The following is a 27,742-nucleotide window of genomic DNA, read 5'->3' as shown; positions in this document are numbered from 1 at the left end:
CATGATTCATATAGCATAATAAAATCCAATCAGTAAACTGTCTCTTTCATTGATCACATAACGTTTGGCATCCATGACATCAAATAATGAACAGTGCATTCGGGTTAATGTACATAAAACTTGAGTCCCTAGCTTTAAAAAAATTATAAAATAGAGCACAAATGCGCTGGGTTTTTTTTTTTTTTTGGATGTACAATTAGATTTGGGTCATTTTCTGAAATAACAATGACAGATTAACCATTTGAAGAGATGCAATAACAAGAAAAACAGCAATCAATCTAGGGATCTGCAAGCAAATGGTAACCGTGCAGGATAGTAGATTACGAGAAAGATAATTAAATGTCATCAACTAATGGTACTCTTTAAGTTAACTTTTTCTACAGAATGGAATGCATGGAGAGGTTTAAATCAACCCGTTATGAAAGAATCATACAATTTTCATGTTTTCAGGAAACGGGATTGAAGCACAGCAATGATAGTATCCATTGCCATCAAACACAAACCTCTGTGAAAGATGTGCTTCACGGATAAGATATTCACCCCATTCTTTGGATCTATATTGCTTGAAGATGCCCGATGCATCAAATGAATCAAATCTTCTCGTCTTATTTTTCCTGGAAATTGTTTTCCATATTTAGCACCACTAGGAAATTTTTATCAGGCATTCAACATTGCAAAGTGCAAAAATAAGCCCTGAGCAGGAAAGAATCACCTTTTTCTGTGCCTCGCATTCATCACGGTTGCATGCAGCTGCAATGCAGGTACACAAACAAACCATTCCAAGAGTTTTTATGTAATCCAGGTCTAACAGTAACCAAATTCAATTCGCAAAATTTTTTATTGTGGTGAATCATTTCCATTTCAAAATAAAAATACAAATAACTAGTTAAAATTAACCGAGACCCGTTTAAATCTTCACAACTTGCAATAACAGTGATTGTTTCGAGGCAATTAAATAGTTAACACAGCTCATTGGATATAGATGTTCAACGGAATGGGGATGGGAGCAGGGATGGGAAGCCCCCCGGTCTAGAGACAGAAACGATTCATATTACCAAATCCACAAGTATCACTCGTATTGGCAACCCACTTGTGAATTGGATGAGACAGATACTCATGGTCCCAAAAACATAGTGATATGCAAAGTTTCAATATGTTTTTGAGTTTATTTTATTTTTAATATTTTTTTTAATATTTACCTCAAATAAAACTACTAATTAACAATTTTAAGGTGATTTATTAAATTTTTACTTTCTTGGTGAGTGTCTCAATCACCTACCTGTTTGCTGGCAAACGTATTGATCACTTGTCTGCATTTTTATTTGTCAATAATTTTTTTGTCACTACTTGAACTAAAAGACAAAGGGTAGAAAAATTATTTAAACAAAAAAAGTTATCAAATAAACAACAAAAATAAGTGAAACACAAATGTTACTGCATAAGTACTTTCAGTTCCCACAATTAAAAAATAGTAAAAAATTAAAATGAATCAGGATAAGGCCACACACATTTATCTAGGTAAAATTTTCTGAAATATCAAACATAATAGAATGTTAATTAATAAAAGGACAGAAATATGAAAAAATACAAAAGTAAAAAGTGTTCAATAAAATGGGGACATAGACCAATACATATCTCAATGCATATAGACTGATACATGTGTGAATCATGCTCAGAACATGCAGTAGTTCTATAACAATTAAAATTATATATGTTAAAGAAAATATAAAATTAAAATTAAAATAAATATATAATTAAAAGACAGTAAATACATACACGCATCTATCATTAAAAGATGAAATATTACAAAAAATAGAAATTAAAAAAAAAGTATAAATCTGCATAATTAACACCCAAATCTCCTCAAATATTGTCACAAACATGCATAATTAGTGAATCATGCATGCTTTTTATCGATTGCAACCAATCCATAAAAAGGACAAAAAAGAGAGCAGAATAGGGAGTTTATCGTGAATAAAAAAATCCCAAAATTTTATGAACCCAATTTTGATCCATTGATCGCATTTCAAATATTGTTTCTTGGTGTTAAATCTAGTAGATATGTCAATTTGGGTCAAAAAAAAACTTTAAACTGAGTAAAACCCCTTTGAAATGGAATAAAAAAAGAAAAAAAAATAGAAGTACAACATATTCACTTGAGCATGGCACAATACGGGCCATGTATCAATCGTATTGGTCAAGGTACACTTGCAATTTTTTGTGAGCCCCGATATGACGGGAAGGAGGTCCATAGTGTATTAGACTCTGCCGATGTTTCAAAGCATGCTCAGCGTTGCCACTTCCAACCCTGAACCACCATGATATGGGTCAAGAGATGGTCAAGAGATGATAAAAGATAGGGCATTAGCAATAGTTGGTGTTGAATAACATGTATTAGGGTAGTTTAGTCATTAGGTGTATTTTAGAGGGTATTGTTGCCATTGTACATCACTTGACCTATATGGGCCTATATATACAAAATATCAATGAGGAGCTCCCTAGTGGAGACTCTCCATCTCTCCATTCCTCTTCTTCTTCCTCCCTTCTAACCGTAATCTCATTTCTACCATGGTATCAGAGCAAAGACCCTTTGAGAAGGGGTAGAAGGAAAGAAGAAGAGTATCATCTTCACGCCATTCTCTCTCATCTCTCGTATCTCTCTTTGCCTTTACGCGCAAGGTGTTGTTTCCTCTTTTATTTTTTCCGAAGATCTCTCCCCAAATCTTCCTAATCTTTCTCTCTCGGTATTCTGTCTTTCTCGCAACTCTCTCTCACACATCTCTTCTTTTTTTTCCATTTTCTTGTTTTTGGAGTTGCCGTAAATAACAAAGAAGAAATATCCTAAAATCTCTCCCCCATATCTCTCGAAAATATCTCTTCCCTTCTTTTTAGTTTTCCATCCCAAAATCTCATGCTTCTCTAAGTCCATACCCTTGTTGGGTTCTTTCTAGTTTCTTTCACCTCTCTTTATGTTTGAAATCCTTTCTTTTTTCAAGGTACCCACCAAGTGTTAGGTGAAATTTTCTAAAGAGATTTGCTGCCTTGGACATCTTCTTTTCGTTTCAAGTTGAAGGCCCTTGGCTTCAACTTGGGGGGGGGGAGTGTTGTCTAGTGTTGTCATCTCTTTCTTTCTATTATTTTGTATGTCTTTTGTATTGATGTCATCTCTTTCTTTACATTATCTAGTGTTGTCTTATATGTCTTCTTATGTCTTTTATGTTGTTCTTCAAAAGCGCACACCAAATGTTTAATAAAATGTCTAACAGAGGTGTAGTGCCTTGTTTTTCTTTGTTCCTTTGTCTTCTTCTTCAAGGTGCACACCAAGTGTTCGATGGAATGTCCGAGAGAGGTATGATTCCTTAGTTGTCTACGTTTCGTTGCAAGTTGAAGGTATTAGACCTCCAACTTGAGGGGGTGTGTTCTCATGTAGTTCTTTGTGTCTTTTCTTTAGGGAGAGTGTTGTTCTTTTTTTCTTGTTTTTTTGTCTTCTTAGTGTTTGTCATCTTTGTTATCTTTTCTTGAGGGAGTGTTGTCATCTTTGTTGTCTTCTCTTAAGGGGGAGTGTTGCCTTAGTATTGTCTTCTTGTGGAAGTATTGCCTTATCTCTTCGTGTTGTCTTGATATTGTCATCCTTGTCTTGTCATCTCCGGGATCATGTAGTCTCGCCCGAGGGGGAGTATTGTTGGTAATTATGTTCGTCGTCTCATTCGTCATGTATCTTCTTTTCCATGTCTTCTCTTAGCGTAATTTTTACGCATTAGTCGTGTCCGGCTTTATGTCATATCCTCTCTTTTCGGCTTTATGCCTTATCCTCTCTTTTCCGGACGGTGGTTTCCATTCCCATCGTTGGTCGGCTCTCTTACAGACGACAATCTTTTCCCGTCAACCTCTCTTTTCCGGGCGATGGTGTTCCCATTGTTGGTCGGCTCTCTTTTCAGGCGACGATGTTCATGCCGTCGACCTTGTCTCCAACGATGGTGTCCTCATAGTTGGTTGGTTATCTTTTCCTTCCTTTTCTTCCTATCTTCAGGCGACGATGTTCATGCCGTCGACCTTGTCACCAGACGATGGTTTCCCCATCGTTGGTTGGTTATCATTTTCCTATCTTCTTCTTATCTTCAGGTGACGATGTTCATGCTGTCGACCTTGTCACCAGACGATGATTTCCTCATCGTTGGTTGGTTATCCTCTTTTCCCTTTCTTCTCTCCAGGCGACGGTTTTTCCGGCGATGGTTTTCCCGTCGACCTTGTCTCTGATGGTTTCCCCATTGATGGTTATCTTCTCTTGGCGTTGTACTGCTTCGCCGATGTTCGTTGTGCGCACCTTTGGTGTACTCTTTTTTGTTCACTGGACCATTACTGTTCCTACCATGGTGCCTCCATTGCTCACGATATGCTGATATGTTTGCTATGCTGTCATTCAAGGGAATGCCTAGTTTGATCGCTCTCGCTGTTGTGCTACTTCAGGGGAGCTGCTTCTTTTGATGGCCGTTGATCTCCATGCTATTCACTATGGTCGTTACTACTTTTTATTATGCTTTTCATCATGTACTCACCACACCAGCTTGAAGAGTGTTATAACAAGCTGGATGTGTGTATAAGCTTATTGTATTTTTTGTTATTTTTAGTTGGTTGTTGTAGTCTCCTTTGTAGCAAGCTGGAGTTCCATAGTATATACACTTCAGCTTAAGGGGGAGTGTTGAATAACATGTATTAGCGTAGTTTAGTCATTAGGTGTATTTTAGAGGGTATTGTTGCCATTGTACATCACTTGACCTATATGGGCCTATATATACAGAATATCAATGAGGAGCTCCCTAGTGGAGACTCTCCATCTCTCCATTCCTCTTCTTCCTCCTCCCTTCTAACCCTAACAGTTGGGATGGGCTAGGGAAGAGCAAGTATCATTTGACCAACTGTCCTCACATTACAATAGGTCATCCCTAGATGCTGCACCATGTAACATAGGCATAGCTCTAAGGGAAGCACGTGTAGGGGTGTAAACGAGCCGAGCCGAGCCGAGCTTGGCTAGGCTTGGCTCGGCTCGGTCAGGTTCGATCAAGCTCGCGAGCCTTACCGAGCTCGGGTTATATTAAGTTCACACCCCTCATCTTCCCTGGACAGCCCTATCTAGTGTAATTTGACTACTTTTTTTACACTATGGGGGGTGGTCCAAGTAACAAATGGGGTTCCAAAAATGAAGTGACATATTTTGCCTCCCCCGTTCACTCCCTGGACAACCGTTTTAGTGTATATATTAATATATAATATATATATTTAAATATATTAAATTCTTAACGAGCCTTAACGAGCCGAGCCGAGCCTAGCCTGGCCTAAATCGGGCTCGGCTCGTTAAGCTTAACGAGCCTGGCGAGCCGGCTCGGCTCGTTAAGGATTCGAGCCAAGCTCGAGCGAGCTTCCGAGCCCGAGCCAAAATTGACACCCTTAAGCACGTGGGTGACACAGAAAAAAACATATATGCTAGATGCGCGCCAAACCAAGACACTGAATGAAAAGAAAAGGCCTAAACATTTTACCTTTAATGATTGCTTAGCATCCTTCTGAAGAACAAGACCAGCTTCAACATAAGCTTCAATAATAATTTCTATGGAAGTTCAAGGAAGTCAACTGATGTTTCTCAATAACAGTAAACATCCAATATATATATGAGAGAACGGTTCCTACACACATGTGTAGATAAGTTATCTACACACTAGCTTAAAATACAGTGGGGGCCACATTATTTGGGTGATCCAAACCATTCATTTTTAAGGCCCTCTCATAGATAGGGTGTCCACAAAAAATCAGATCCATTGGATCATCCTAACCATTCGAACCGTGGAGGCAAAAAATGGACTAATTTGTGAAGGTTTAAAGACATCCATTTTACCTCCACAAATCGTAGGGTTGGGATGATCCTATGATTTGGATCAAATGAATGTGAGGGCCTTTCAAATGAATGGTTTGGATCACCCAAACAATGTGGGCCCCCACTGTATTTTAAGCTAGTGTGTAGATAACTTATCTACACTAGTGTGTACGAACCGTATCCTCATATATATATATATATATATATATATATATATATATATATATATGAGGAAATGGTTTGTGTTAAGCTGTACAGATAAGCTATAAGCTATCTGTGCATGGCTGCACAAACCATGGGGAGGGGGCACATTTTTTGGGGGATCCAAAGCATTCATTTAGAAGGCCCTTCCATGGATAGGGTGTGTACCAAAAATCAGCCCTTTAGGATCATCCTAACCCTGCCATTTGTGGAGGGAAAAAATGGGCAGAAACAACGTCTGTCCATTTTCCCCTCCAACTTTGATTGGGTTAGGATGATCCTAAAGGGCTGATTTTTTGTGCACACCCTATCCATGGAAGGGCCTTCCAAATGAATGCTTTGGATCCCCCCAAAAATGTGGCCCCCACCATGGTTTGTGCAGCCATGCACAGATAGCTTCTCTGTGCGATGCACAGGGCGGCCAAAAAAATTAAATTAATAATAAAATTTATTAAAAGCATATAGGAGTGCAAGAAGAAAATGAACAAATTGCTTAATGAATACCAAAATGAAACATGGAAACTTTGGAAAGCTAAGAGATGTTTCAGAAGAAAATTATTGGATTATCCCTACGTGAAGCGTTGCTTTATTGAATTGCTAAAAATAAGGCAGTCAATGGTGACCTTTCCTATTCTACTGAAATACTTACTATTAATTATGAGGCTTATGTGATTAACGCATAGGAAAACGGGGAGGAGAAAGGAGAAACAAAAAAAAGGGGATACATAGATGCGTGCAGATTTTTAGGAAGTGGCTTTTGGAATCTATCTACTACATAGACAGCCCTGATTGCGAGTTAATTGAGATTTTAGAAAGCTTTGTAATATACGGGATGGAGAGGGGCTGATAGGTGGCACCACGACGGCGTAGATTAATTTCCTTATTGATGTTATTTTTTATTATAGAGGAAAAATAGGCGTTAAATGGTTGGAGGAAATAGGCATAGAATAGAGATTAATTAGGCGACGAAAATGAAAAATTCGGTTTAGTATTTTTTAGTCGGTACGTTTGGACCATATGAAATAACAAAAGGGAAATGAAAAAATAAATAAATTACCTGGCAATAATTTGTTGTGGGGAGACAGATTTAGGGCAACGAAGTAGAAACGCTAATGAGTGAAAGAGAGATTTTAGGAATATTTGTGATACATTTTAGATTTATTTCTATCTATATAAAGACTCCTTATTTACATTCTAACCGTTGGAATAAAATGTTTGTGACGTTTTGGAATAAAACATTTTGGATTTGTGATATGTTTGTGACGTTTGAAATCGGTAACCTGTTAAAGTATAAAAGATAAATAACGCCTTTCTCCAACAGCTTAAGCTTTTGAAGAAGTTGGTAAGTTAACATGGTATCAGAGCCAAAGGTCTCGAGTTCAAACCTCCCGATAGCAAAAATCCACATGCGATGGTCAGCCCGAAGTGGGACCACATGTGCATAAAACGGTTATTAGAAACTTGGTTGAATGGGAAAAAAAGGGCTGAATGCGGTTTGCAGAGGGGGTGCCACATGGCACATCCTCAGTGTACCACATCCAGCTTTATATATTTATATATATATACACATTTGTGAGCAGCTGCTCAGCTTATTTGAGCATGGATTTTTTAAACAAGTGTGGGCCCACATTTTGGGGGTGATCCTAAGCATTCATTTGGAAGGCCCCATCATGGATGGGGTGTGTACCAAAAACCAGCTCCATTGGATCATCTTAAGGCGTCCATTTGTGGAGGGAAAAATGGACAGATACTGTTTGTCCACAAATCTGCCCATTTTTTCCCTCCACAAATGGAAGGGTTAGGATGATCAAATGGAGCTGATTTTTGGTACACACTCCATCCATGATGGGCCTTCCAAATGAATGCTTAGGATCAGCCCCTCACCCCCAAAATGTGAGCCCACACTTGTTTTAAAATTCTATGCTCAGATAAGCTATCTGAGCAGCTGCGTACAATCCTTTTCCTCATATATATATATATATATATATATATATATATATATATATATATATATATATATGAGGAAATGGTTTGTGTGCAGCTGCACAGATAAGCTATACGTGCATGGCTGCACAACCCATGGGGGGGCCACATTTTTTGGGGGATCCAAAGCATTCATTTGGAAAGCCCTTCCATGGATAGGGTGTGTACCAAAAATCAGCCCTTTAGGATTATCCTAACCCAATCCAAGTTGGAGGGGAAAATGGACAGACACTGTTTCTGCCCATTTTTTCCCTCCACAAATGGCAGGGTTAGGATGATACTAAATGGCTGATTTTTGGTACACACCCTATCCATGGAAGGGCCTTCCAAATGAATGCTTTAGATCACCCCCAAATATGTGGCCCCCCCATGGATTGTGCAGCCATGCACAGATAGCTTATCTGTACAGCTGCACACAAACCATTTCATATATATATATATATATATATATATGAGAAAACGGTTCCTACACATGTGTAGAGAGTTCTCTACACACTAGCTTAAAATACAGTGGGGGCCCACATTGTTTGGGTGATCCAAGCCATCCATTTTAAAGGCCCTCACATAGATAGGGTGTCTACAAAAAATCAGATCCATAAGATCATCCCAACCCTACGATTTGTGGAGGTAAAATGGATGTCTTTAAACCTTCACAAATTAGTCCATTTTTTGCCTCCACAGTTCGAATGGTTAGGATGATCCTATGGATCTGATTTTTTGTGGACACCCTATCTATGTGAGGGCCTTAAAAATGAATGGTTTGGATCACCCAAATAATGTGGCCCCCACTGTATTTTAAGCTAGTGTGTAGATAACTTATCTACACATGTGTAGGAACCGTTCTCTCTCTCTCTCTCTCTCTCTCTCTCTCTCTCTCTCTATATATATATATATATATATATATATATGAGTAAATGGTCTGTAGGTAGCTGCTCAGATAAACTTATCTGAGTAGGAGCTCCCAAACACATGTGGTTCCACATTTTTTGGGTGATCCAAAGCATTCATTTGGAAGGCCCTTCCAAGGATAGGGTGTGTACCAAAAATCAGCCCTATAGGATCATCCTAACCCTTCCATTTGTGGAGGAAAAAAATGGGCAAATTTGTAGACAAACAGTATCTGTCCATTTTTCCCTCCACAAATGGACACCCTAAGATGATCCAATGGAGCCGATTTTTGGTACACACCTCATCCATGATGGGGCCTTCCAAATGAATGCTTAGGATCACCCCCAAAATGTGGGCCCCCTATGGTTTGTGAGCTCTGCTCAGATAAGCTTATCTAAGCAGCGGCTCACAAACCATTTCCTCTCTCTCTCTCTCTCTCTCTCTCTCTCTCTCTCTCTCTCTCTCTCTATATATATATATATATATATATATATATATATATATATAACCACTGAAAATTGTGTGCTTGTGTGTCTAGGTGTATAACAAGAAGCTTAACGGTGAGGTTATGATAATCCTTTGGATACGACATGCACGTAATAAGCGGTCCTCACCCCCAATTTCCTCAACTGGAGCATAAAGAACACGGGCCTTTGCCAGTGAACCTTTCATGCATTCCTGCAATTATGTAAAGCACTTATTCGTTATATGCATTCCAAATAGTCAAATAAAGCCAAAAAAATAGAAAATGAAAGATAATAAAGATTTTTAGATATATCACATCTACTCTTGGTATAAAATTTGCTGGATAATAATCTTGGGGAAGGCTAAGGTATAAAAAAAAAGTTTGCGGTTCTTTTCTCTTTTCATTGATAAACTCTATTGGCAGAGTTTGAGGAATATGTGTCGACATGAACATGAACAACTAATGCAGGAATTAAGCTTCTATATGGTACAGCAATAATAATAATAATAATAATAATAATAATAAAAACGCATGATCACAATCAACACAGAGAAGAAAAATCACATTGAAGGAAAGGACAAAAGAAATGTCCCTATTTTCAACATGAAACACAGAAATGAATATCAAATTTAACAAAACATATTCCTCGCATGACATAAAGATTGTCATTCCTAAGCCATTTATATTTTGCTCCAAGGCCTAAATAGTTTCCTTAATGAGATTCATATATTCTATCCACTTTCAACTCCTATAATGCTACTAAAACATAAAACAGAAACAGCTCTTTTAAACTAAAGCTCCGTAAACCAATTTAACAATGGGCTTCAAGAATCTAGCCTTGTTCTACTTCTAATTAGCAATGGGCTTCAAGAATCAGCCGTGAAATGCCTTTCCGCAAAATTCCCTAGCAAATCACTAGTTTTTATGTCTACATTGGACTTATACGATTACGGAAATACTTGGGTTCCCCTTAGTGGCTAGAATTAGCAAATTGACCTGGACACCTAGAATGTCAGTATTATAAATGAAAACATCAGATGATAAAAGAATCTTACCAGCCCTCTAAGCCTTACAGAAATAGGACGGCTCTCCAAAGCATCCATTACTTTTGAGGAGATTCTCTGCATGTAAAACATTAATTATCATATTACTGTGGAATCAACATGTAGCCAATCTCTATTTGCATCAGCAAATCACTACCTGCAGAACCTCAGCGGCTTTTGCAATACGTTCCTTGTTCCACAACTTCAGCATGAGGACGGTTAAGTGAAATGTTTTCGGTTTAATAAATATAGATTTGTCAATGCCCAAATCTGTAAAAGTACAGATTAACATTTGTCCATAACAAATTAACTAAAGCATGCAATACAAGGAGAAGAGAAAACGATTGGCAATGGTGTTTGATACAGAAACATCATAACTCTAATTGGCAAAGAAAGGGAGAAAAATAATAAAAAGGGAGAAGACGTAAATAATACAAGTCACTTGAGCGACTTGTACATAGACCCAATCAATTGCATTGTTTTGATTAGAGAGAGTTAAATACGTCATAGTGTTCTTTAAGTTGGCTTTCAGGGGCCCTATCATTGTAAAATGTGAATTGTATTTTGAGGTTTTATGTCACTTTAGAAGTCTAGATGAAAAGATAGGATTAAGTATAGACAAAGGGATCTGTACGTAATTTTATATGTGTGTGTATCATTGTATAATGTGAATTGTATTTTGAGGATTTAGAAGTGTCTATTAGTATTGGGTTAAGGTCTGTTTAGAAGTCTGGATGAAAAGATATATCATTGTACAATGTGAATTGTATTTTGAGGATTTAGATGTGTCTATATACATGTATAATGTGAATTGTATTTTTGAGGATTTAGATGTGTCTATTGGGTTAAGGACTATTTAGAAGTCTAGATGAAAAGATACGATTAGGTATAGATTAAGGGCTGTGTGTAAGTTTGAATAATTTTATATATATATATATATATATATATATGAGGAAAGTGAAGCTACACCGCCGGTGTAGCTAACTTAGCTACACCGCGGGCTTAAAATACAATGGGCCCACATTGTTTTGGTGATCCAAACCATTCATTTGATTGGCCCTCACATAGATAGGGTGTCCACCAAAAATCAGCTCCATAGGATCATCCCAACCCTTCAAACTGTGGAGGCAAAAATGGACAAATTTGTGAAGGTTTTTACACGTTCATTTTTGCCTCCACAAATCGTAGGGTTGGGATGATCCTATGGAGCTGATTTTTGGTGGACACCCTATCTATGTGAGGGCCAATCAAATGAATGGTTTGGATCACCAAAACAATGTGGGCCCATTGTACAGCCTCATGAAAACCTTATATTCCCTGAGGAGGTTCTACCCCGTGGAAACGCTCTTTAATGGAACTTTTTAAGCCGGCGGTGTAGCTAAGTTAGCTACACCGGCGGTGTAGCTTCACTTTCCTCTATATATATATATATATATATATATATATATGAGAAAAGGGTAGCTACACATACGTGTAGCTAACTTAGCTACACCGACGCCTTAAAATACAATGGGCCCCACATTGTTTCGGTGATGCAAACCATTCATTTGATGGACCCTCACATAGATAGGGTGTGCCCAAAAAATCAGCTCCATAGGATCATCCCAACCCTACGATTTGTGGAGGTAAAAATGGACGTGTAAAAGCCTTCACAAATCTGTCCATTTTTGCCTCCACAGTTTGAAGGGTTGGGATCATCCGATGGAGCTGATTTTTTGGGCACACCCTATCAATGTGAGGGCCTATCAAATGAATGGTTTGGATCACCCAAACAATGTGGGCCCACTGTATTGTAAGCCGTCGGTGTAGCTAAGTTAGCTACACGTATGTGTAGCTTCACTTAATATATATATATATATATATATATATATATGAGAAAATGTTCGCTACACACTGGCATAGGTAACTTACCAACGCACTAGTTCTCACTTAGCGCATATGGTGGGAGAGCCGTCAGATGAGATCTATCGTGTCCATTCAAAAAAAAAAGCAACAGGAGGAGGAGAAAACCTAATCGAGAAAGAGTGAGTTGAAGATTAGCTCCCCCTCACTTATGTATTTATATAAAAGGTGAAAGACTACAAAGACCAGAGTGCCCATAGGCACATATATACTTCTAACACCTCATTTTCCCTGCTTATCCAAACACTACCAATGGAATTCACATTCCCTTTACCAGTGGAATTAGAATTGGATTGCAATATCATCTCCATACCGATTCCTAATTCCCGTAATCCAAACGGGCCCTAAGGGTTAAGGATTGTCAAATAATTTCTGAAAGTGAAAAAAATAGGTCTTCAATTTTCAGTAAGGCTCCGTTTCTTTTGACGTAAAAAGGGACGTAAAATTTGTTTTATGTTATAAAAATGAACATAAAACAAATTGTAAGTCCATTTTTACGTCGAAAGAAAGGGAGCCTAAAGAGATGGGAGCTAGGTTTATGGAGGCCTTTTCAAGCAGCATGCAAGTAGTATAACTTTTCTTATAACAGATGTAGTTTCTTGTGTTTATCCGCATGCACATAATATCCTCAGAATAGTAAGCCTAAATAGATAGAGTAACGCAATAGACACTTTAAAAAAATAGGAAAAGGCATACCAGATAAACGAGAAGATCCTGGTGCTTTGGAAACATCATTCTTCCCACGTATATTATCTATCTGCACCCTAACATGTTCATTATCACCTTGAACATTAAGTTTAACAGCAACATTTGGACCTCCCTCTAACTGTCCGTCCTTATCTTTTGCACCATCTGAACTATCTTCATCTGAATCACTACCCATATTCCCATCTTGGTTAGAATCAGGATTTCCCAATATAGAATTCTGAAAATCAGTTAGCTTCTCTACCAGTCCCGGGTGGATAGCCAATGGTAGAGATACAAAGTGGGAGTAATCAAGATTTGGGCTTTTAATTGCCTGCAAAACCAAAAGAGAGATATCCAGAAATAATACTTAAAAATGAATGTACGAAGAAACTACAGGCAAATAATTACAACATAAGAACAATTGGCTCCCTATTATGTTTATCGTAGATTGAGCATGAAAAAGATAGATGTCCAGAAATAATAATGGACGTACGAAGAAACTGCAGGCAAATAATGACAACATAGGAACAATTGATCTTTTATTACCATTCAAGAAAAAAAAATTGATATTCTATTAAGGCCGTTGGGTGTGTGGATGGGTTCAAATCCCATCGTCCAATCCTCTATTCTAAGCAGTGTTATAGAAACCAGAGCAACCACCAAAACAGACCAAGCCTTTGGCCTGGTTGGAATAACCTACCTCTCTCAAATTTTTTAGAGCTAATTGACCATCTTGTTCAACTAGGAAACCATTTGACCCATATGAACTGGTTTGGTTCAAAATTAACCAGATGCTGTTTATGGAAAAGAAAAACTCAACATACACTCTTCTGTGTTCATCAGCGTACCACTTCCCCTTCCCCCGCCACAATTGTTGAGATCCTCTGAAATAGTTGGAAAGCACTACTAATAGGCATTTTCTGTGCAATCAAAAAACCTGTGTAAAGTAGTTTCGGATGTGAAAACCTTATAACAGGAATAATTGAAAATCCCTTTTTGCCTGCCGATTGAGAGTGCACCACCCATTGAATTGGGATAGAGTTGAATTAATAGGTTGCCCTTCGGATTGATATGAGAAAAGGATTTCCTTCAATTGTCTGGAGAGAGAGAGAGAGAGAGAGAGAGAGAGAGATTATTTGAATCAAGAGAGAGGGGCAGTGAAGAGGGGATCCCTTTTTGCCTGCCGATTGAGAGTGCACCAACCATTGACTTGGAATAGAGTTAAATTGATAGTGTTAAATACAAGTGTATATGTGCGCACCCCCTGTTTAGGGATATTTATATCTTTCCATATGTATCCAGGCCTATATATATATATATATATATATATATATATATATATACTGTGTGCGTGGGAGATTAACTCTCCCATTCACGCATTCTCCCCAAACCTTTTTCTCCTTTCTCTTCAATGTAGCATTAATATGGTATCAGAGCTTTGATCACATTGAAGATTGAAGACCGCGATTAAGGTACCCTAATCTTAACCCTCAAACCCTAATCCATTGCTTAACCATAATCCTAACCCTAACCCCAACCCAGCCGAGAGTCGCAACCCAACCCTAATCCATTGCCGCAACCCTCCCTTCCTTTCTTTTCTCCATTGCCGCACCCTTCCCTTTGCTGTTGTTCTCTATTGCCGCAACCCTCTCTTCCCTTTTCTCCATTGCCGCAACCTAACCCGAGCCTTTTTCTCCACTGCCACAACCCAACCCTAACCCTCACCCATCTTTTGCACCCCCTTTCCTCCAATTTCAGCAACATATCCTAACCCTAATCCATTTCTTTTCACAAATCAGTCCCTAAAACTTCCTTTTCTTCACTTTTACTCATGTTCTAAACAACTATTCGTAGATATTTTTCATTCTTGGATGGTTTCAGGTGTTGGTACCTCGTTTTATCATGATATTAGTGTTGACCGGCGGTGTTGGTGATTCGTTCCATCCTAGAACCGTGTGGGAATGTCTTATCACATATGTAGATGCAGTTGTTCGTGCTTATTTTGTCGTTGGCTTGATAGTAGTTCAATGGGGATCCGTAGTTGCTGGTGGTTAATTATTACTTGGTTGTGACTTATTTTGTCGTTATCTGCATTGGGATGATTGTTGATGATCTCCGTGCCCTGATTGTTGATCGTTGTGCACGGGTTGGCTGATGTTTCTGTCGGTGAATGGTTCTTTATTGGTTATTGTCGGTGGCTGTGGTTATTTGTTTGTGCAACTGTAGCATACTCGCAGATTCAGGATATTGAGATTCAATTTGGAATTCGATATGGCTCTGCCTTCCACATCTTCTACTGTATCTGTATCTGGTTCGTTTCCTGTGACTTCTATGACGTCCATCAAGCTTGATGGTTCGAACTATCATGCTTGGAGTCGATCTATTCAGCTCTTTCTTCGTGGGCAGGGCAAGATGAGTTTTATTACATCGGATCCCCATAATCTGAAGGATTCCTCATACAACAAGTGGATTCAGGAGGATGCCCAACTTCAGTCATTCTTATGTCAAAGTATGGATCCAAAGATTTCTAGTCATATGTTGTTTCTGAATACCTCTCACACAGTTTGGTTACATACAGAGACTCTCTATTCGGGGACTAACAATTTCACTCGGATCTGTGATATTTACACTGATTTCTTCAGTGTGAAGTGGGGCGAATGCGTTCAGTTTGGTTACAGTAGAGGCACTCGGGGTCGCGGTCAAGCTCGCCGAGGTTATGGTCAGGATTTTGGTCGTTATTCGGGGGGCGGCCGTACCAATGGTGATCGTGGATCCCGTTATTGTTCCCATTGTGATATAGAGGGGCGTACTGTTGATTACTGTTATGATTTACATCTAGAGTTGCGACCCTCTAGAGCTGCACATCATGTTTCAGGAACTTCTATAGAGACTGCCACTGCTATATCTGTTGATTCTTTTGACACCCTCGTGGTCTCTTGCACTTAATACGAATCTCTTCGACGCCTGCAGGAAAAAGGGAAACAACCAACTGCCACTCTTGCGATGGAAGGTAACACCCCATCCTGCTCTCTCAGTCATTCCAGTTCATGGCTCATTGACAAAGTGCCCATTTATGGTACAGGAGACAATTCTGTCAGTTCTCATTTATCACTTTCTTTTGTTTTATGTGTATCTGGTTTTCCCTGTAATCTTTTCTCTGTTGGTCAATTTACTGGTCATCTTAATTGTTAGGTGACATGCTTTCCTTCTTCCTGTTCTTTTCAGGATCTGGCGACTGTGAAGAGGATTGGTTCAGGACATGAAGTGGATGGTCTTTATTACCTTGACGGCGATTATGCACCTACTGCACTGAGTACTTCGGTTGATTCATTCATGTGGCCCTACCGTCTTGGTCACCCTCCAGCTGATCGTCTACAATATTCTTCGGTTGTGTCTGGTCCTATTAGTCGGTTTCAATGTGAGTCTTGTCAATATGGAAAACACAATGGTGTTTCCTATCAGTCTCGTTCAATTAGTCGTGTTCTACGTCCGTTTGAGCTGGTTCATTCTGACGTTTGGGGTCCATGTCGGACTCCTTTATTTGGTATCGGTATTTTCTTATATCTGTGGACGATTATTCAAGGATGACTTGGTTATATGTAATAAAAGGTTATTCTGAAGTTTTTAATATATTTCACTCTTTTTATGCTGAAATCTCTAATCAGTACTCCTGTTCTATTAAATGCTTGCACACAGATAATGCACGTGAATATTTCTCTGTTTCTAATGGCTTTCAGGAGTTTTTATCTTCCCGTGGTATTATTCATCAGTCGTCTTGTGCCCATAACTTTCAGCAAAATGGTGTTGAAGAAAGGGAAATTTGATATCTTGTGGACATAGCTAAGACTCTTCTTTATCAGATGCATGTTCCTAAATCCTATTGGGCCGAAGTCATTCTCACATCATGTTTTTTGGCGAACCGTCTTCCACCATCCGTTCTCGAGAACCGGTCACCTTTCTTTGTCTTACATCTCTCTGAGACTCCATTTCCCTTACTTCCACGAGTGTTTGGGTGCACGTGCTTTGTTCATAATCTTACTCCCGGACTAGATAAGTTCGAAGTTGGAACCTCGAGCGATTAAATGTATTTTTAGGCTATTCTCACACTCAACCTCGGCTATCGGTGTTATGGTCCTCAGCTTCGTCGTGCTTATGTGTCAGGTGATGTTTCTACACATGTATTTTTTCGAGGATAAGCCTTATTATACTATGGACCTATTTCTACACATGCTCTAGATCCTAAGGTTCCGTTACCTGCCAAGTTCCTATCTCAGTATTGATTTCTGCACCTGTCATTCCACCCAAAACCTTTGCAGGTTTATTCTCGTCGTCCTCAATAAATTGCAGGCCACATGTCCTCCAACTCCCTCAACAAAAAAGGACGCGAGGCACGGTCATAGGCCATGCGAACAGCACTGGATGAAATGACCGTGACGGACTCCCACACTCGATTACGTCGACGAGAAAGAAAAAGCAAAAAGAGGGGTGTTCATTTTTTCTTGTTTGTTTCTGCTCTGATATTCTTTCTTTATATTAATCAATTTCTTATTTGTATCTGCTCAGTAAGTGATTCTCCTGATGAAGCTCCTGTTGCATCTTGTACCTGATCTCGTACCACTCATCATCCTATCTCTGATGTAGTTTCTTATGCTCATGTGTCGCCTTCTTACAGTTCCTTTTTGTCATCTCTATCTTTTGTTTCGTTTCCTCACTCTGTTGTCGAGGCTTTGGCTAATCCAGGTTGGCGAGCAGCTATGGATGGAGAGATGGGGGCTATGAAGGAGAATCACACACGGCAGTATGGTCCCTATCCCACCAGGAGCTTAGGTGGTTGGATGTAAGTGGGTATTCACTGTGAAATACCTACCATATGGACAGTAGAAAGATTGAAGACTCGATAGGTTGCAAAGGGATATGCATAGACATATGGCATTGATTGCACAGACGCATTCTGTCCTGTGGCAATGATTCCTTCAATCAGGGTTTTGATATCCTTTGCAGTCAACAGTTGTGGCTTCTCTATCAATTGGATGTCAAGAATACCTTCTTGCATGGTGATCTGCAGGAAGAGGTATATATGGAGTAACCTCCTTGGTTCGTTGCTCAAGGGGAGATGAAGAATGATGTCTGCAAGTTACAAAAGGCGATATAAGGCCTTAGCAATCTCCTCGCGCTTGGTTTGGCAGATTTAGTGAGGCAATGATACGTTTTGGGATGAAACAGTGAGCTGTAAATCATGTAAATCATTCAGTGTTTAGCTCTCAAGGCAAAGATGATAGGATCTTTCTGATCGTACATGTCGATGATATCATCATTACAGGCAGTGACAACGTAGGATATAAAGGCTGAAGGACTTTCTTCAGAAGGCATTCTGCACTAAAGATCTTGGCCATCTGAGATACTTTCTAGGAATAGAGGTAGTATATTCTCGTAGAGGGCTATCCCTCACACAAAGGAAGTACGCATTGAATATGTTGGAAGAGACTGGTCTTCTGGGAGCAAAGCCAGCTGAGACTCCCATGGACCCAAATGTCAAGCTTTCACCTGATCAGAGGGAGTTACTAAAGGATCCAGACAGATACAGACGTTTACTTGGGAGGGTGATTTACCTCACTGTCACACGTCCGGATATTGCTTATGCAGTTAGTGTGGCTAGTCAGAATATGAGTGCACCACGGACATCTCATTGGTGTGGCTAGTTAGAATATGAGTGCACCACAGACATCTCATTGGTCGATAGTTATTCAGATAGTGAAATACCTGAAGAAAGCTCCTGGTAAAGGGCTCCTCTGCAGAAAACATAATCGCATGAGGATTGAGGGATATTCAGATGCAGACTGAGCAGGATCTCCTGCAGACATGAGGTCTACAAATGGCTACTGTTGGAGGTAACTTAGTGTCTTGGAAAAGCAAGAAGCAGGAAGTTGTATCAAGGAAAGTGCAGAAGCTGAGTACATAGCCTTGGCCTATACAGGTTGCGAGTTGATCTAGTTGAGGTCATTCATGTCAAAGATTGGGCTACCCTACTAGTCACCGTTGTCACTGTGGTCCACAGTGACAACAAGTCCCTCATTCATATAGCTATGAATCCAATCTTTCACGAGTGAACAGAACACAGAGGTGGATTCCATTTTATTCATCATCGATTCAAAAAAAGAAGATTTGCACAGTGTTTACAAGATCAAGTGATCAACTAGAGGACATGTTTACAAAACCATTGAGCAGGGCTAGATTGAGCGATTTATGTAACAATATGGGGATGTATGATATACATACTCCAGTTTGAGGGGGAGTATATACAAGTGTATATGTGCGCATCCCCTGTTTAGGTAGTCAACCAAATCGAAATTGAGCAAACAAAAGATATTTATGTCTTTCCATATGTATCTACACATATATATAAATACATATATTGTGCGTGGGAGATTAACTCTCTCATTCATGCATTCTCCCCAAACCTTCTTCTCGTCTCTCTTCAATGGAGCATTAACAGATAGGTTGCCCTTTAAATTGATAGGAGAAAAGGCTTTCCTTCAATTGTCTTGAGAGAGAGAGAGAGAGAGAGAGATTGTTTGAATCAAGAGAGAGAGGGGCGTAGGGGAGAGGGGAGAGGGGATGCAAGAGAACCTAGGAATTTTGTTTACCTAAAAAAAGTTTCCATTACCACTTTCTTCATTTTTATCAACTCATGCTAAAGGCACAGTTAAAACCTTTTGAACATAGTTTCAAAACTCCCCCCCCCCAATCATCATGAACTCCCCCGAGTCCACTCTTTTTTATCTTGGCAGCGTTTTTGTCTGAGTCCGTGTTTTGCCCTACAAAGTCAATCAAAACTACTCATGCCGAGTCGACTAGGATTTGACCCGTATCCGAATTTTGAAATATTGTTTTCAACTGGTGGCTTACGCAGTTTGGACAGAAATGATAAACAGTTCAATCCCAAGTTCAGTTTTTATACATAGATCACAAGTTTTGGAGTGGATAAATTTACTTTACCGAACTTGCAAAACAAAGGATTTCTTCAGCGAAACTGCATAGAGGAGTAACCAACCTGCTCAAGTACAACTTTTATTTTCTCTGAAGCTTTTGTAACATTTTCAATGGAGGTTCCTTCAATGACTGCAGCAAGAAAATTTGGAGGTCAAAGATTTGATCTTAAATCAAAATGCAACAAGGTTAAGTGGAATTAGAGTAGGAATTGTCATATAATTGGAGTGTTTAGATAGAGTTCAAGAGGGCAGCTTATACTTCTTGAATTTATAGCTTCAAACTTTTCAAATGGAAACGATAAACAAGGAGAATATATCCATGAAAAAGACATTCAAGAAATATTCTGAATTAAGCAAGCAATAAAACAGGTGGAATGAAGTAGTATTGGAAACAAACAGTTTAAATAAAAATATAATATATCTAAAACAAGTGACTTAACTCCATTCAAAAAAAAAAAAAAAAACAAGTGACTTAATGATGCTGTTACAGTGGGGTTGTGGAAGTACGAATCATATCAAGGTATCCGGCTTGCAAATCTCAAAATCAAAGTAGAATACAACTCAAGAAGGGAAGATGCTCTAGTTTTATTTAGAACAAGCAGTATAAACTCAACAATCTTCAAAACCACCCTAAAACCCTCCAATGTGCTTGTTTTATAGTAAAAGAACTTACATATAGCTAAAACCTAAACCAACATGAATTCTCCTCAGAAGGAAAGAAAAAACATAAAGAAAACATGTTAAAATTAACTTTCGCAACTGCCTTGCTGCCTTTGACCTGTCAAAGCCTCGATCAATGGCCAATTTCATCAATCGATGGCCAGTTCCCTCAGAGGGATTTGTTCATCAATCAATGAATTGGCCCATCGCTCGATAGGATTCACTCTCAGCTTTGGTAAATCGAGGGCATCTCCTCAAACCCTTGATGGGTTTCTTCTTGGCTCGATCTTGAGCATCAAAAGATATTCATGTGCCATATGATATTGCATCATTCACCCCGGGTTGAAGATAACCTCGTATTTGAGTCTTCCTCTTCAAAGGAGTCGCCATGGTAAGGAGCCAAATGTTTGATGTTAAATGCATCATGGATGAGAATATCTAGGAATCTTCAGTTTTTATGCATTTACATTGATCTATGCAAATATCTCGCAAGGACTCTCGCAGAACACAGCGGTCGTGTGGTTATGCACCACCCTTTTCTTTTTCATTTTTCTTTTTCTTGCTTTTTCTTGTGGTTTTAGCTGGAGAGGATTTTCGCTCCTGGTTGAGCCGATAAAGTACATATCAAAAAGATGCATTATCTCAGTGAAGAGCAATTCCACATATTAGGCATAGAAAAATAAATCTGAATGATTTTGAAAAAAAAAAATTGAAAGCAAATTGAATTGAAATTAATTTGGGTCATCTTTTGATTTTTTTTAACTTTGTAAAAAATTATTGATTACTATATAACAAACATTATGTGCCCCCCCTAGCTAGAGCAGTAGGCAAGCCAACATTGGAGCTTTTTATTTCTTTCCACCTTGATCTTGTTGTGTCGTTCTTTTTTCCTTCATTATTCTTGTTTTCATTTGATTCACTTGTATCTGGCCACCTCAGTCTTTTTTAATAAAATCGTTGCCATTCAAAAAAAATGCTGGAGAAGAGATTATACTATTCCCCATTTATGTGCATTATCTCTAAAATCTAAATCCAGGCCCAAAATTAAAAAAGATATGCATGCCATAAATATTATTTAAAGCAAGCAAGCCACTAAGCTTCAATTCTGTTATAGTTTTAATGCAGAATGGAAATTAAAATTTCAACGGAGACTCAGTAAAAAGGACAAATGTAATATCCAGTAATAATATATGAAATTTGCACAAAAACAACAAAATTGTGTAGAAATTTGCTTCCTCAGAAAATTCAATGGAGATCCGAATACAAATTTTGTCCATCAAAAAATAAAAATGAATTTTCTTTTTTGAAAAAGAAAAGAAAAATAAAAATGAAATCTATAGTGTTGAAAAAAATTTAGTATTCTAATAATATTGTTTAAATAGAGTAGCTCGAAATTTCAGAAGTTTCAGAAACCTACCAATAGAACTCTCCACTTTAGAAGATGGGAAAATGATTTTCACTCCAATCTCTCCCTCAATTTGCTTCTGTGTGATTCCCCTAGGGAATAAAGGATGCAACTTAATTCAAAATCCACAAATGATAGAAGCTTAGAACCAAATACTTTTCTCAAACAAAATCAAGAGCAAAAAATTATCAATTAGTAAAGAAAGAATTCCCAAGCAAAGTTATACCCTTTTCCTTTTATAAAACGAATCAGAGAAGCGTCAACCTGCAGAGAAACACATCCACATGAGAAAGCATCCTTAAACAGCATAAATGATGCATGCATTTGGAACACCAGTGTGTTTCATCTTAGATATGTTTAATTAACAATAATACAAGATAATATCAACATGGTGAAAGTCAATGCAATATTGTAAATCACTCAGTTTAGCATTCATTACTTCTACAAAGAAGAATATTGCACATTGGAAAAGCAACTGCCTAAGTTAAACAAAAATTCATCGGTTAACGATTTCCAGACTGCAATTTGACAAGAATTTTGCTACAAACCAGGCACGAGTAGGCAGTGTTTCAAAATGCGGATGCGGATCAAAACGTGGTCAAAGAAAATCCCAGTCAACTCGGCATGACGAGGTCGGGTACTCGGTTGACGCAGTCATAACTCGGAAGAGTTAAAGGAGTTTTCGTTGACTCTGAGGGCAAAACGCGGAATGCGGCGGTAAAACGTGGAATGCGGCCAAGGGAAAAGGGAGTCGACTCGGGAGAGTCCAACACGACGTGGGGGAGTTTTAAAACTATGAGAGTAGGTTGTGAGTGGCAGGTCCAGAGCAAGGTTACCAATGGAAGGTTGTGAAGAGTAGAAAGACTGCACAAAGAGACTTAGTTAAGCAAGGCAGACTGGTTGACCTTCACTTTAGCAATAACAGGTTTCGTGAATTTTGCCACCAGATCATAGGGATTGTAATGTATGTAAGGCCATGTTTGGATACCTCATGTTTTTGTATTTGGATTTGGATTGGAGTTTTGGATACAAAATACATCAATCATCTTCATGCTGATGTTGTACGAGAGAGAGACAGAGACAGAGAGAGAGAGAGAGAGAGAGAGTAGGGGTGCAACTTGGGTTGGGTTCAAGTGTTGAACCCGAAAAAAGGTCGGGTCGGGTTCGGGTTGAGTTTTCCCAACCCAAGTTGAGTTCGGGTAGGGTTCGGGTTGAGGGTTTGGCAACCCGACCTGAGTGAAACTTGACATTTTTTATGATTTTTTATTTTTTTAAGCTTAAAAGGTCGGGTCGGGTTGAACTCGGGTCGGGTCGGGTCGGGTTGACCCTCGTCAGGTTGGAAATCGGGTCAGGTCAGGTTTCGGTTGGAAAAATGGGTTCCTCGGTCGGGTCGGGTTGGCCTCAACCCAACCCGAGTTGCACCCCTGAGAGAGAGAGAGAGAGAGAGAGAGAGAGAGAGAGAGAGAGAGGGACGTCTGGCTGCTGCAGCAGCAAGGTCGAGGAGCAGCAAGGGTGAAGGTAATTGCCACAAATATTGATTTCCAAATAATGTCTTGCAGAATAGATTTGAAAATAGGGTTTTTTTCCACTGTTGTAGCTGATTTGGAAATCTAAGGATCAGATCCAGTTCCAAATCTCAACTGCAAATGTGAGAAATCCAAACCTAAATCTTGTGGGTATCCAAATGTGGCCTAAATGAATTTACTGCATGGTAGTACTTGCGTAAGAGATACCATCTCAAACAAAAACCCACTGCCATAAGATTTTAGCCAGTAAGGAGAGGGAGATGGCATGGGACAAATTTTGTGTTTGCAATCCTAATAATGGCGATTAGACAGATATATGGATGCAGTTGCTTCAGGACTGAGACAGATTCTCCGTAGAAGTTGATTATATGTGTGTTTACTCCCCCTCCACTGTAAAGATTAGCTATTCTGTGATACATGTGAGGAGGCTTCTGATGTGTCATCTGGTTGGGAGCACTCCATCCCCTCAGAGAGAGGAGGCCGAGAGATGAACTACCAAGTGGAATGTCTTGTCCCAGTAAAAGTAGAGAATCGAGGCAGTGAAGAGCTTTCTTCTTCATTTTGGCGTGTAAGGAGGAAGCAAACGGACAGGTCAAGTCCAGTGTTTCCTCTACAGAATTAGAGCCTTTCTTTCTTCCTTGTCCGTTCGGTATCACACGATTCTTTTTCAGCCAAGAGTAGAAGGCTAGAAGAGCACCCAACCACCACCCACCCAAAAAAAAATGGGATGGCAACATTTTTAAGGCGATCAGTGAATGTAATGGTACAATTTGCAAGATCAACCCTGACATTGAATAATTGCTAGATCTGGATGCGCCAAGGACTCTTTATGTGCCCCAAAAAAAAAGGATTTTCCAGTGGTGTGGTTCATAGTAGTGGCAGAAGACAAGTGCTTCTGGGTGGAGATTCAAACCTTGGAGGAAACCTCTATGGTTTGGTCGACCATGGCTGTTCACATTTTTTATGATAGTATTGTACCCATAAACGTATGTTAGTCTAGTAGTAAGAGACTTGCAATTCATATTTTTCATGAAAAGTCTAATGCATGAATGGATACAAAATAATTTGTGGAATAAAATCCAATGCAAAATAAGCACCCATAAAGAAAATTCATGTTTCCCTCCACTTGCAAGGAGAAATAATGTAAGAGAACAAACCTCGATGGACGTTGAATGCTTTTCAGGCCCAATTAAATGAACATTCACTCCGGTACCTAGCTCCTGCACACTATCCTCTTCAATTTGCACCGAGGAAATGGTTTCACCATACTTAGGGTCACTTGTACTGCATTGGCTTTGCGATAAGTTTTCCTCCAACACATTTTCAGAAAACCTAAATGCTTTTTCATTTGGGTCCTCCAGGTCGGTTTTCTCATCTTTTACTAAGTATCCTGCAATTCACATAGAATGGACGGCTAGCATTTGATACAAATAAGCACTTGAAAACAACAGACATCTGAAAATTGAATCGATATTTTTGCCGTTTGTGCACAAACAGAATAAAACATGAAATTGATTTGTGCTGATGATGATACAAAAGCCCAATCGATGTGAGCATGTAGCAGGAAAGCAATGCATGGTTATTATCATCAAAACTTTATGTTATGCAAAATAATGACTAAAATATGAGCCATAAGAAAAGTTCTTTAAATATTCTGCATGGTTCTTCCATAGACTAAAAGGGTGAGTACAACATTGTAAGTTTAAATTCCATAGTCTTAATTGTTATGGCACGTACAATGGGTGATGAAAATTGCTATCAAATCATGGAAAATCTCAAACATTCGGATTTTGATAGACATAAAATAATCTATGAGTGCAGTGACTATATAGGATAGGTATGAGCAAGGGTCTCAACTGATTAATTAAGGTAGGATCAGGGACAGTGCCTCTTAGGCTATACAAGATTAGAAGATTGCCAAGGGTTGAACCATTGAGCATACAGTGCCCATTTATTATAAATCTTCAGTAAAGTGCACATATGATCCATATTTTAAATGAGAAAAATGGCATGATGAATCAAAACTTTGTTCAATGGAATAAGATTGAGAAAGAAAGGACATGATATCATCCAAGAAGAAAAGGCATTGCCTTCGTAGGAACTGGATTGAGTGGAAACTGGCCTCCATACAGGTGTCATGGTTCGCCTCTTCTTGTGGTCCATAGTATTTGGCTTATCCTTCTTTCCGCTCATTTTCCAATCATAACTCAAATGACGATAAAGGTAGCCTCCCTAGCAAACAAAGCAGAGGAATTCAGTGGTAAACATTTGATAGAAATACAAAAGACTAGCATATAAACTTCATTTCTCTACGACATGAGCATATTGGGGCTGTTCGCCATGGTGACAACAATCCAGAGTTTATGTTATCCTTTGATAGACTTGCTATCCTCTGTTCATGTTAGGGGTGCAACATTGGTTGGGTTGGGTTGAGCTTTTGCTAAAAAAGAGCTGGAATCAACCCAAGCCCGGCCTGATTTTATGGTAAAAAGTAAAAACCCAACATGAGTTTCAAAAAAAATGACCCGAGTTGCGCCCCTACTTCATGTTGACTATTGTTATTGGGTAAAATATTATCAGAACGAAATTGGTCAACACCGGATAAGATAATGTCAGGGTATATTTATCCAAGAAGGATAGCCAATCCGAAATAATCGCTTAACAGGATTTCTGTCCCCAGTGTGAGCAGACTTATTAGGAATTAGACAACACAATGATATGAAACAGATTTGGAGAAAACTATCATCTTAAAGCACTGTATCAAAGTTCAAGTAACTTTTTCCATATAAGAGACACATTTGAAAGGTGAGTTTTGTTGAAGTATAAATGATTAAATAACACCAACTCTAACATCATAAGCTTTTGGAGTAATTGGTTGTTTCACATGGTATCAGAGCTATTGCCCGGGTTCAAAACCCAACAACTCTTTGATATTAAAAATCCACATGTACGACCAACACCTAAAAAGGGGCCCCACATGAAAGGGAGTGTTGAAGTATAAATGATTAAATAACAACAACTCTAACAGCTTAAGCATTTAAAGTAATTGATTGTTTCACAAGTTTAACTAAGATCCCACCAACCCATGACAATGATGAAATGGGAGATGGCATTCATACACAGAACAGAGGGGATTACAAAATTACAACAAATTCGAAAATGAAATTCAAATAAAGACCCAGTATGAAATCTTATAGACTAAAGGGGGCTCTAAGTGAGTATTAAGGCAAAAAAAAGTTCCAAAGTTCTGAACCTGAAATGAGTCATAGACTTAGGCAGAACATACACAAAACAGAGGGGATTACAAAATTACAACAAATTCGAAAGTGAAATTCAAGTAAAGACCCAGTATGAAATCTTATAAACTAAAGGAGGGGCCTCTAAGTGAGTATTAAGACAAAAAAAGTTCCAAAGTTCTGAACCTGAAATGAGTCCATAGACTTAGGCAGAACATACGTGACATTAGCAAATTTCCAGGCACGTTCAACTCTGCAAAGAGAATACAAAAGCCCATATCATTTTTCTCATAAAACCCATTTTTACTTATCCATTTGTGTAGTTTCAGAACCGATAAAAGCATAGAAGGTTGCATTTTCATGATTTGATTTCGTGTTTTGAATTGAATTTTTGGAACTATTCAATGGAACCCTAACGTTTTAAGGTCTTAGAATTCTGAGAACACGAATGGGTTGAGATTCCCAGACCTAAATTAATAAAAAGCAAAGGGATATTACAGTTTATTTTGAAAAAATTTAGTGGGTTTTGAAAGGTACCTGGAAAAAGACCTGCAAACAATCATCTGTGCTTGGAGGCTTGGAGCTCGGTCAAGACGAAGTTTACTTCTCTTTTATTTCTTTGTACACCAAAGGGGGTGGCCCAGGGATACGGCTGGCAACGGGGCGGGGCGGGCGGGGCGGGGCGGGGAGGGGCCGGATGTTGGGGTCCCCTACCCCTTCCCCTCTGCGGGGAATTTTCCCCCTCCTCCCCTACCACGCACCGTGGTATTTTTTAAATCCCCTTCCCCTTCCCCGCTCAAATCGGGGAATCCCCTCCCAAGCGGGGCGGGGTGGGGCGGATCCCCGCTTTCCCGGGTGAAATTGCCAGCCCTACCCAGGGGATTTGC

General features: G+C 39.0%; 1 protein-coding gene across 4 annotated transcripts; it reads right to left on the bottom strand.

The window, feature by feature from the left end:
- Positions 1-287: 287 nt before the first annotated feature.
- Positions 288-27,501, bottom strand: LOC143852815 (uncharacterized). 4 transcript variants are annotated; one of them, XM_077362429.1, is made up of 14 exons: positions 27,393-27,501; positions 27,042-27,108; positions 25,710-25,851; positions 24,777-25,009; positions 22,320-22,357; positions 22,106-22,185; positions 20,091-20,158; positions 13,049-13,370; positions 10,608-10,720; positions 10,463-10,528; positions 9,529-9,619; positions 5,538-5,605; positions 713-750; positions 288-614 (listed from the first exon to the last, which is right to left on the bottom strand). In XM_077362429.1, exons 1-14 carry the CDS (start codon positions 27,416-27,418, stop codon positions 428-430), a joined length of 1,539 nt encoding a protein of 512 aa, XP_077218544.1. In that variant the 5' UTR covers positions 27,419-27,501; the 3' UTR covers positions 288-427. The 4 variants fall into 4 exon arrangements, with proteins under 4 accessions (XP_077218544.1, XP_077218551.1, XP_077218559.1 ...); XM_077362436.1 differs by lacking the exon at positions 27,042-27,108; XM_077362453.1 differs by lacking the exon at positions 5,538-5,605 and having other exon boundaries at positions 478-614; positions 9,556-9,619.
- Positions 27,502-27,742: the final 241 nt, after the last annotated feature.

This window comes from Tasmannia lanceolata, unplaced genomic scaffold (assembly GCF_043159265.1).
Source record: "Tasmannia lanceolata isolate RefF3 unplaced genomic scaffold, GAP_Taslan_0.1 ptg000003l, whole genome shotgun sequence".
NCBI lineage: Eukaryota > Viridiplantae > Streptophyta > Magnoliopsida > Canellales > Winteraceae > Tasmannia > Tasmannia lanceolata.
The sequence above is the reverse complement of the archived record's forward strand: the minus strand, read 5'-3'. Positions and strand labels throughout refer to the sequence as shown.

Coding starts and splice junctions, on each gene's coding strand:
- LOC143852815 (XM_077362429.1), bottom strand. CDS start 27,418: ATGATTGTTTGCAGGTCTTTTTCCAG. Junction 27,109..27,392: donor GTTTGCAGGTCTTTTTCCAG/GTACCTTTCAAA, acceptor TTCTCTTTGCAG/AGTTGAACGTGCCTGGAAAT. Junction 13,371..20,090: donor TAAAAGTTGTACTTGAGCAG/GTTGGTTACTCC, acceptor TTGGTTTTGCAG/GCAATTAAAAGCCCAAATCT.